Source organism: Orycteropus afer, unplaced genomic scaffold (assembly GCF_000298275.1).
Source record: "Orycteropus afer afer isolate SDZICR_OR568_19922 unplaced genomic scaffold, OryAfe1.0 scaffold00831, whole genome shotgun sequence".
Classification (NCBI taxonomy): Eukaryota; Metazoa; Chordata; class Mammalia; order Tubulidentata; family Orycteropodidae; genus Orycteropus; species Orycteropus afer.
Genome location: NW_006922418.1, coordinates 715,077 through 726,378, shown reverse-complemented (window position 1 = coordinate 726,378; position 11,302 = coordinate 715,077). Strand labels below are relative to the sequence as shown.

Genomic DNA, 11,302 nt, shown 5'->3' with positions numbered 1-11,302 from the left:
CTGGTGGGTTTGAACCGCCAGCCTTCTGGTCAGTAGTCAAGTGCTTTAGGCACTACGCTACCAAAGCTCCCAAAGATATGGCCCAGCTACCTGGCGGGGAGCGGCTGGTGGGTTTGAACGGCCAGCCTTGGGTGTGGCAGGTGACTGCCTGAGGCCTGAGACCATCCCCTAGGGCCAAGAGTTTAAATATCTCACCTGAGGTCATGTGGCTAAAGATTGAAAGCGTGAGCTTGATAGGGCCACTACTAGCCCTTGTGTGTGAATCAGAAAAAGGCACACTTTCCTTTGAACGTAGGGTTTGGTGAGTCCGTACTCACCTCTTTGGCCAAATACCTTTATGTAGAGAAAAACATGCCTCCCAGGCCACCTGCTTCACTGTCTGGAATTCAAAGAGGGTTCTCTAAACATAGCCCTTAATTATGAATGTAGACTCTCTGTTGGGCAAAACATGCAGGCTCTGTAACTCCAGCTCAGCCTCTCAGTTTCTTGCTCCTGCTCAACTGTTATTTGTTTTGGTACTGGTCTCAGTAAAGCATAATTCTGAAGTTAACTTTGTTGCCAGAAAGTCAAGACACATTCCAAGAAACTTTGAGATTATCTTCTCTTCAGAATTGTATATATACATCTGCTCCCCTCCATTAGGACAGGAACAAAAATATGTTCTCTGAATCTTTTGCTCTGGGACTTTATCTTTCTGATGTGTCTTTGCTGATGACCCAACCACTTTCCGAGGCTCTTTGTGACCTGCTACTCTTGATCAGCAGCCCTATGGCTGCTCTCTCTTCTAGTACTGGCTATGTGCACTGGCCTCTAGAATTTCTTTTCTGAGAAAATATCAAGGAAGGACCTTCTCTCTCAACCAAAGCCTGAGAAAACCTAATGACTAATTGACTTGTCCTGCTTTTCTCCACCAAAGTAGATTTGAATCTTCTGTGGCTGTGGCCTCAAGGTAGGAAAGCTTGGTGTCAAGTGAATAGGAAACATCTTCCTGGCTTCCTTTCATGCCATTCTCCCATTCTTTAGATCTCTATGGAAATATTGGAGGCCCAAATATGGGATTATGCCTGAGGCCAGGAAGACTCACGTAAATATTGGGACCTTAGGGTTGGGCAATCCTACTTCCGTAGTGATACTGCCTAGGAAACCCAAGGAGGGGTCGCTATGAGTCGGGGCCGACTCAACGGCACATAACAACAACAACAACAGGACATAGAATGTATGTGCTCATTTTCCTCAATATCCAGCCTATTTGCTTAGTTCAGGAACTTAGTGAGAGATAGTTCATCTGGGCGATAATAGAGTAAGAGAGAGAAACAAGAGTTTGCTTTCTTTTCTGTATTAGAGTATGCTTTCTTCTCCATAGGGCTGCTGATCAAGAGTAGAGCAGATCACAAAGAGCATTGGAAAGTGGTTGGGTCATCAGCAACGGCACATCAGAAAAATAAAGTCCCAAATTTGTATATGGCTTTCCCTCTTAAATGGTAGCCTGATTGCTGCACGAGTCCAATCCTGCCTCTATGGTTTGTTCACATTCATATAATTGGTATATGGGGCCAGACACAAAAAAGATATAATGAGTAGGAGGGCCAGGGATTCCAAAAAAAAAGTTAAAATGAGTGGTTCTGTGATAAGGAATTTTCAAGGGAAAACCTATCAGACCATAAAGGGAATAATTTACCTTATGGCAGATGAGTACCTTTGGTTTATTTTATTTATGAAATGAGACTTTTTAAATATTAGGAAAGCACTCAGAGTTGTCAAAAATGACAGCATTCCCTATAGCCATATTGTGGTCACTACTGCCATACTTACTTTTCTTTTAAGTAAGTAGTGACACTTGAGAGGGACAGGAAACAGCTGGGAAAGGTGATATTTGAAGGATTTAATAATTGGCCTGAGCACCAATCATTTAGAACAGATGTTGGCTGTAAACAACTGGTATGGCCATACTGGTATGTACCAGATAAAACTGAATCCTGGTAGCATGGACTGAGCAGGGATAGATTTTACAGCCAGGAAAACAGTACAGGAAAAAAAAAAACCATACTTCTCATTATTTCTCAATCATCATTTGACAGAGAGTGGGTCTTCTTTCTGGTTATTGTCTCAAGGACATAAAATTTTTCAGTATGCTTTATGCCTTGTTCCTTCTTCTAACGATGATGAGAGGGGGAGAAGGCTCCATTAAGCTCAAGCTGAAAGCCATCACTGGACTCTTCCTGATACATCAGTCACTGTGACCTGGCCCACTCTGGAAGGTAATGCACCAAGGAAAACTTTCTCTTTCCTTTTGTTTCCCAAACCCCAGATTACACACCTCTGAAACAAGGATTGGATTCATCCAGTCTATCACTGACAGCTTCTCAAACTCTTTGTTCATGGCATCCAGGGTGGTTTGCAGTGTGGCCTCATCCTCAGCATTTCTTAGCTGGTGAAAGCAGAAAAAAGAGTGAGTGCCCAAATTGAAGGCCACTAAGAAGAAAGAGGAGTTCGGGGCCCTGATAAGTGATTCCTAATCATAACAGGAAAGGAATAAAACAGCTTCCTATTTGGCATCTGGAGACTCAGGTTCAGAAAAAGAGTAGATGGATGGGACATTCTATCTTCTTGCCCTACTGGCTGCAGTGGAGAACTTGTCCAGGATTTTTCTCTGAGGTAAAGTAAAACTTACTCAGAGGACTCTCTTGTTGTTGTTGCTAATTTCTTGGTTCCTTCCCTAACATATCACTTGCAACAGTAGAATTGAAGTGGCCGAACAATGAAAATGAGAGCTACTGGGTGGGATTCACTTCATCAAAAGTCTACAGTTTCTTTGCCAACATTTGCTCTAAATACCCTTGTTCTTGAAGGGAAGAACACCCATATTAAGCAAATTTTAACTCAATCCCACCTCTTTGAGATAACTTTTCTGGAGATACATGACCAATTTTTGTTAGCTGCTGCCTGCCATCTGGCCTCATTTGGATGACTGTGTGCAGGGAAAAGGGGTCCTCACCAGCTCCTATGGAATGAAAACCTTCTTAAGTATGTCTTCTGAAGTAGTCTGATATTGGGTCATTGTTTGGTACAAACAGTTTTCATACCATGAGCCTCAAGAAAGCCTGAATGGCAGTGAGAGTTCCAGCTTATGTCTTTCCTGCTGCCCAGACATTGAGCTCTGCCTATATATAGAAGGTGCTTCTATTGTTCATTGCCAAGGCTGAAAAGCTCCAGCTTGGGGCTTAGATGCTGGAACAGCCTATGTGATTGATTTATCTACTCTGCAAATGGAGAAATAGTTGTGTAAATGGAAAGGGGAAAGTAGATGTGCTTCTTGAAACATCAACTCAGAATCCTCTCCTCAAATAAACCTTAATTGGTTGAGAAATAAGCCCAGCACCTGCTTCAGGGCTTCTGCAGCCAATGCAAAAGTGGGGTGGTCATGATCAGTTACTTCAGCAGAGCAAATTCACCAATTATAACTATGGGCTTTGCATACTAAGAAACATGCAACTAGTCTTGTAGCTAAAAACAAACAAACAAACAAACAAACAAACAAAAAAAACTGAGTCTAAATCCCATTCCCTATAACTTTGATAAAAGAGACCATATTGAGCCCCTACTTTGTGCCAGACACTGCTAGGTACTGCAGTGTAGTAAATTACTTACTGTGGCTTTTCTAGCCATAAGTCTTTGTAAACTCTGTGGTGGAATTTGCTGTGAGCAACTGAGGAGCTCCTGATTGTAAAAGTTATCCACCTGGGGTACTTCTGTTGGGCACAACACAAAGCAATGTTCTGGGAGGTTCCTGCTCTCTCTCAGGTGCTTAGAATTCTGATGTTATGATTGGTTAATTTGGCCACTCTGCTGGGCTCAAAAGGAGGCCTCCTAGAGGCAGAAGAAGTCTCTCTCTGACTGCTGGTTGAGGAAGACATGATGCTGAGAGAGACACATGCTGCTGGGAAAGAGATGCAAGAGACACGCATTGCTGAGTGAGACACCAAGGGACACTCACTGTTGGGAGAGAGACGGTGGGCTGGGAGAGAGACTGAGCATTTTTCCTGAACTTGAATTGTAGCCTGGTGCTTCCCTAATAAACCTTGTAATTTGTGAGTTCTGTGTGGCCACTGCAGTAAATTATCGAACCCAGGAGAGGTGGTGGGTGCTTTGGGAGGAACGGTTGGTGAAAGGGCTGGAGGGAGGCAGCATGTCTGGCCTTGCAGGAATAGGCCTTGGGCTATTGATGGTGCTCCTGTCTTCCTCTTGTGGGGTTAGAGGAGGTCAGGAGATGTGGCTTCCTTGCCCCTTTAGCAGGTACTTAATATATACTAGTTTGTTTAAATCTTACAGTACCCAGTGTGTGTGGGGTAGATATTACAATTTCCAATTTGTAGATATAGAAATTGAGACCCGTAGTGGTGACGCTACTTCACACAGTGAGTAAGTGAGACAGATTCAGGATTTGAACCTAGAGCTCTCCAACTTTTTTCACTATTCCATACTGCTTTCCTATGTAGTGAAAGATGTATGTAGAACCTTAGAAGATGGATACAGGACATCTCAAAAGAGCTCATCCTTTTCTACTGCAACCTTCTTAGGTATTCTGAAAACACTGTATATTTGATTAGCCTGGTCTGGACCCAGGAGACATTTTCCAAAGGACAATGCCAGCAAAAAGCATTCTTTCAAGGCAATAGTAGTCTCTGTAGATTAGCATATCCTATAAAATAATACAATCAATGACAACCCTGGAGGACAGAGCAGGGACTTCCAGGCAAGTGCCTGGGAAAATGCTTCTACATGTCCCCAGTTCCCTAGAACCAAACACATTGATTGTGTTCAGATGGGATATTTTGCCCTCCCATGCTTCAACCCCCAGAACTCACCAAGTGTTCATCCAGGAAAGCCTTGGTGTCATTGTAGAGCCCTTTAAGACAAAATGTAACATCCACTGCATCATATCTGCTTAGTGTCTAGAGGAGAAGAAAGGAAGGAAAAAGAAAAAGAGGAGTTGTGGTCAGTAAGCATGTGGCTGGCTTCTCTGTGGGTAGGAAGGGACAGGCTAGTATGACATAGCTGTAGGTGAAAAATATTCTAAATATAGCACACTGGTACAGCAGTGGGCACCAGTCAGTCAAAACCAATGTCAGCTGTCAATCATTGGTACAGTTATATTTGAATGGAGCAGCACAGCTTGGCTTTTGACATCATTAATTGAATGCTATGGGTATAAAGAAACAGAAAATATGCAAACCAGAGAGTAAAACTTGAGGCCATTTGTTATCCCTAGACCAAAACCACCTTTCCTATGACCAGTGGAGATAGGCCTAACCATCTCTCTTTTTCTCAACTCCATTTCTTGAGCTTCAGGCCTCACTCAAATATGGTCCAAAATAGTTAACCTACATAACTGTCACCTCATATGTGGCAATCTTTTATCTTTTGCTTAGCACCAAAGTTACTTTTTAAAGCATCGCTTAACTCTTCTAGCAGTAGGTAAAGTCAAGGGATGGTACATATAACATCAAGTGTCCTAATCTGGATCTTTCCCTCAAGAAGGAAATGAAGACACCCTGGAAATTTGGTTCCAATGACAGATGTTGCCTCATTAGGTTATATGGCGATGAGAAAGGGTCAAGGCCACGTTTCTTTCTATTCATTAGTTATTTCTCCTCAGACGCAGGGATGATGCATGACTATCAGGGAAGAGTACTAATTCTAAAGCTGATGAAATCTGCTGTGGGATCCCATTATAAGCTACCTTGGACCTGTAACAAGTCAAGGAATACCTGCCTTCTCTTCTGCTCTATCCATAAGTTTATTGCCATAGTAGTTGCCATCTAGCCTCTGGCTCCCTTTCCTTCTCCTTTATCCCTTTCCTATTTGGACTCCTTTCCTTCCCCTTCTCCTTACTCCCTTACCTCAATGGGAGTGCAGGAAGCTGCAGCTGCCTCTTTGCCACTGTCTTGTCCATAAAATATATCATTCAGGATTTCAGCACTGGCATTCACAGAATCCATGAGGACAGACACATGCTGGTGGACCTTGTTCAGGTCAGTAAGTCTGCAATGAAGCAAGGATCGAGTTCTGAAGGACTTCTGTCCAGAGATGTTCATGAGTGTTAGAATAATGGTAGAAATGAAAGCCCTGGGTGCCCAACTGGGGCTTTTCATTCCCTCTTGTTGTTTCTATTCTTCCGTAGGTAGTCATATTTGTTCATCCTTGTCTTACTTTCAGAGGTTAGATTCTGGGAGTTTGGGGAGGGTGGAAGGCCAGAATATAGGAGGACAGCTGACTCCAGGAACCATAAGACCCTCCTGATATTTAAGGGCAAGGAAAAACATCCTTACTCCTGTTGGATCTGTGGCAGTAGGAGGAGACCAAAATTCATCTCTAGGCTTAATTAACTCATTGCCGTGGAGTCAGATCCAACTCATAGTGACCCCTCCTTGTGTTTCTGAGGCAGTATCACTATGAAAGTAGATTGCCCAACCTTCCTTCCAAGGAGTGGCTGGTGAGTTTGAACCGCCAGCCTTCTGGTTAGCAGTCAAATGCCTTAGGCACTATGCCAGATAGATTCAAACTGGCTTATTGCTGAGAACCAAGGATCTCTCCTTCTTGGATTGTCAGGATCCAATTAATCTTCAGAGCTTCAGGTGAAACTCCTCAGTGACCAATTGACCCAAACTGACTTCTTCCCCCCCTATCCCTTCTGGGAATTCTCAGCCTTGTAGCTACTAACACAGTGCCAGTCCTCTTACCTGCTGATGAGGTTTTCTGCAAGCTGAGCTAAGTGCTGCATCTGGGCATTCTCTCCATCAGAAAGGGTATCTTGAGATTCCTGAGAGTCAAGCTGGGGTTGAGGGGCAGCTTGAATTTCTTCATGCTTGCACTCCCACATTTTCATGGATTTCTCAAAATCCTGGAGATGAAGACAGTAGCAGACCTTAATGATGGTTATAGATAAAAGGGCAAGAGACAGATCTGTCTCTGAGTCTGATATTTATGGAGCTGGTGGATAAAGAAGAGCTCTGGAGCTCTGGTGGTGCAGTGGTTAAGGCATTTGGCTCCTAACCCAATGGTCAGTGGTTTGAACTCAGCAGCTGCTCTGCAGGAGAATGAGTAGGCAGTCTGCTTTTGTAAAGACTTGAAGCCTTGGAAACACTATGGGGCAGTTCTACTCTGTCCTATGACTGTTATGAGTTGGAATCAACTACATGGCAGTGGATTTGGTTTGGGTTTAGTTTAGTGGGGAAAGGGGAAAGAGGACCCCAATTCATTCCCCTGTACATCTATACATCTATTCATCTTATTCAATGTCTATTTTGTACTAGGCACTCATATTTGTTGTTGTTGTCATCACTATTCTGGGTCTTAGAACAAAAGGTCTGAATCAGACACATAATTTCCTGCCTTTCTGGAGCTCTTATGTGAGGGCATCACCATCAAGAAGACAGCAGAGCACCTTTCATGCTCCCTTAGTTGACAAATCTAAGCAATACATTGTAGTGATGGATTTTAGAGCCAGAAATTTAGCATTTTACTTCAAATTATGCTGCTGTCATTTAATGGCTGTGTGACATTTAGCAAATTATGGAATCTCTTTTACCCTCATTTTCCTCATCTGTAAAATAGGAAAATCCTACCTAATAGGATTTTGGGGAGGACTTAAATGAGAGGACTTGAGTAAAGTGCTTAGCACAAAGTAGGCAGCTTATAAACTGGACTTTCCCCCCTTCTATAATGCTGTTTCTGTGGACTGTACACAGGCCAGAGCCAAAGAAGTTCTCTAAATACAGAACTTCTGATCAATAATGGATTTTTTCTATATTTAGAACGTCTAGCTGAAGTGGATGATATTTGTGAATACCGCATTTTAAGAAACCTGAGAGGAACTTAAATACTGTACCCAGAATGTGTTGTGAAGGACCAGATTCCTCCCTAGCTATATGATGCCTTTAGGTCTTAGTGCAGTGTGGAGGGAGAGAGGAAAGGACAATCTTGTCCAAAGATACAGAAGGAAGCTCCTTGTCTCACTCTCTTGGACAATGCTTTACAAATGTCCAGATATATTAGAATGTCTCTAGGAGCTTGTTTATAAATGAAGGTTGCTGAAAACACCTAGCCCCATTCCGATTTAGTAGGTCTGGTGTGGGGCCCTAGAATGTGCATTTCTAGAAAGTACCATAGGTGATTCTGTTGCACGTGATGTGCAGAGCTCACTTTGAAGAATTCTACTTGACTGGAAGTATCTACCACTTGAATGATAGCTTTGGATGAGACAGTGTAAGAGCCCAAGATGAGATTTTTCCCTCTTACCCGATCTCTAGTCAGCATCTGGGCAGCATTCTTGTATCTAATTTTGATAAGACCTGGCCTCTGAATCCAGGCCTCCCCATCCACCTGCACTGGGATACCTTCTTCACCATCAATGGTTATCATCACCTCACGGCACTGCCAGAGGAGAGAGAATAGAGGAGAGAAATGAGGCAACTGCTCTATATAGACCAAGCTGATAACTGCACACTCAGGGCCTTAATCTGAAGTGGAACGGGTAAAGATGTGAATAAGATTATCCCAGGGAGGGGTAATTTCCTATGGACATGAATGAGGCCCCTAAGTGGCACAAAAAGTTAATGCACCTGGCCGCTAACTGAAAAGTTGGCAATTCAAGTCTACCTAAAGGCTCCTTGAAAGACAGGCCTGTGAATCTACTTCTGACAAAATCAGCCACTGAAAACCTGATGGAGCATAGTTCTACTCTGACACACATGGTGTTGCCATGAGTCAGAATCATCTTGATGGCAACTGGTTTAGTTTTGGATGAGCATGAATGGCATCAGTCTGGGGTTTTGCTTCTTTAAGTCCTTGCCAGCCTCAGTGAACACCTTGCAGTCTACCAGATGACACTCTCTGCACACTAGAGTGCTTATACCCAGTTAATTTCTGGGACTACCACATACCCTGGGTTGCAAGGGTCAGCTCCTTCCTGGTGCCCACCAAACCTCTGCCTACCTGTGCAATGCGATGATGATGCAGGTTGATGATACGGGACATTGCCATCTGCACAGAACCAAAGATTGCCACTACCTCCAGCTTCCCATCATCTATTGCAGGAGCCTCATATTCCTGGGGAGAAATAGCTGTGTCACATCTCCCACCCTTGAGTATCTACACCTTGCTTATAACAAGTAGGTAAGTTTTGAAGACTCCTGGTGAGAATTTTTCTAGAATATGAAAAGTGGGGCTACTACATATTAAAGGAGAAAAAGTTGTGGCCAGGAAGCCAATCTGAAAAAAGGGCACTGAGACCACAACTCTTACTCCCTTTGAGATTACAACTCATAATTGTTTCCCTCCCTGCCCAATTCATCATCACAAGTTCCCAAGGCCACCCCTATTGTCCTCATGGTTTTTGTGGGTGACCTTGGATGGAAAGGAGTTATGGCCAGTTTCCTGGAGGATTTTATTAACAGATCTTCTTGGAGAAATGAGCTTAGGTAACTTTTCAACCATCTATTAAACTTGAGTGGAAAATTCAAAGCCCAAGCAACACCTAAGGAGGAATTCTGGTGGTGTAGTGGGCAAGGCAATTGGCTGTTAACCAGAAGGTCAGAAGTTCAAACCCACTAGCTGCTCCATGGGAAGAAGATGAGACAATCTATTTCTGTAAAGATATACAGCCTTGGAAACTCAATGGGGGTCTCAATGAGTTGGAATCCACTTGATGGCTGTGGGTTTGTTTTGGGGTTTGGTAACACCTAAGAGGTGACCTAGTCCTGAATTCTTTGGTTGATCCTTGTGCTCTGGGATGATAATTGCCTAGAAAAACTGATCATACAGGTCCTGATAATAAAGGTTCCCAGCCAGCTTCCTCTTTCCTCATTGTCCACTCCCCACTTCAGTAAGTCCAGCTCTCTTTTCTGAGACACTTAGAGGGATCATGTCTTTTTCCTCTCCTTTCCTTTTTCTACTCACTGTGGTCACCGTGCTGCTTCCCCAGAAGTTGACGCCTCCAGCATAGCTGGTAATGTTGAGCACTACAATGCCCTGTAGGTTTGGTAAGGAGATGGTTTCTCCATCACACTGAAAGAAACAATAGCTCTCATTGGCTAAATCTTCAGATATCAATGCAAAGGGACATTTACAAGGATGGGGGAAGAGTTGTGTCTTCTCTTCATGCTATCGCTTTCTTATCCATAAAATGGAAATCTATCTTCATGCCTTACTCCCATGGGCTGCGAGTGAGGATCACAGCATTAATGCTCAGGAAGAACTAAAGATGTAGAGGAAAGTTCATTCCCAAGGACATGAGATTTGCTTTTTTCATGCCCAGGAAGGATCACACCCTTTTTCACTCACCTCTAGGTGCACTCGTTCTTCTAGTTTCTTGTAAGAGCGCTGCAAAAGTTCCTTGCTTCCCAGAAGTCCATACCACATCTTGTTCTTAAGGCGGCTGCTGCAAGTAGATAAGAGTAAAGAAAGGTAGTCAGAGGGTGAAAAAATATAAAGATAGATTGATTGGGGGAAAAAAAAAAAACAGGAGGGTAAGGTATCTTATTTCACAAATGCTTTCTTATAGAAAGAAGTCCAGTTGAATGGACTGCTGGGAGGGGTGGCTGGAATAGTGTAACTGAAATTCTCATGCAAATGCTTGCTCAAATGGGCTTCTGGGCCCCTTTGATACCTCAGCATCACATCAATAGGTGAATTTGCCACTTCTCCTAGCAGCTGATATTGGTCTAGACTTGGAATAGACAGGCTTTGTAAAGAAAGCAATGTTCATAAAAAGCTGTAGCATAGATGTCTGTCACACACCAGCTACCCTGGCAAGTGCTGCTCAAGGAGCACAAAATTTCAGCTGATTGGAATCAATTTTGTTGGAACCAGCTGACCCTTAGACTGCATGTTCTTTGAAGCAGTGCATTTGCTGGCAAAAGCTAGGGTTTTTCCAAGCACCAGACTTGTATATAAAATATTCAATTTGATGCCATAAAGTAGAGCTAAACCTAGTAGGGAGATTCTCAAGGAGGAGAGAATATGGGACAGTAAGCATATCAGGAGACTTGGGGTGGGGGTAGGAAGGACAGCATCCTGCTGACTATAGGTCCTCTGATAAAAAAAAAGGCAGGGAGCTTATAATAATCAGAAAGGCTGTATATAATCCACTAGGATAGCTTTGAAAGTTGTTGTTGTTGTTGTTGTTATGTGCCGTCGAGTCGACCCCCGACTCATAGCGACCCCTCCTTGGGTTTCCGAGGCAGTATCACTACGGAAGTAGGATTGCCCAACCTTCCTTCCGAGGAGTGGCTGGTGGGTTTGA

The 11,302-nt window shown here is 43.4% G+C and overlaps 1 protein-coding gene across 1 annotated transcript in view; it reads right to left on the bottom strand.

The window, feature by feature from the left end:
* The window catches only part of DGKK (diacylglycerol kinase kappa), a 436,632-nt gene that overhangs the window by 5,252 nt on the left and 420,078 nt on the right, over window positions 1-11,302 (bottom strand). Inside the window, exons 19-26 of the mRNA XM_042783287.1 lie at window positions 10,342-10,438; window positions 9,958-10,065; window positions 8,995-9,108; window positions 8,299-8,433; window positions 6,741-6,901; window positions 5,901-6,042; window positions 4,866-4,952; window positions 2,318-2,428 (exon numbers count right to left, since the gene is read on the bottom strand). Coding sequence (XP_042639221.1) covers window positions 2,318-2,428; window positions 4,866-4,952; window positions 5,901-6,042; window positions 6,741-6,901; window positions 8,299-8,433; window positions 8,995-9,108; window positions 9,958-10,065; window positions 10,342-10,438 — 955 coding nt within the window. The remainder of the gene's footprint in view (window positions 1-2,317; window positions 2,429-4,865; window positions 4,953-5,900; window positions 6,043-6,740; window positions 6,902-8,298; window positions 8,434-8,994; window positions 9,109-9,957; window positions 10,066-10,341; window positions 10,439-11,302) is intronic.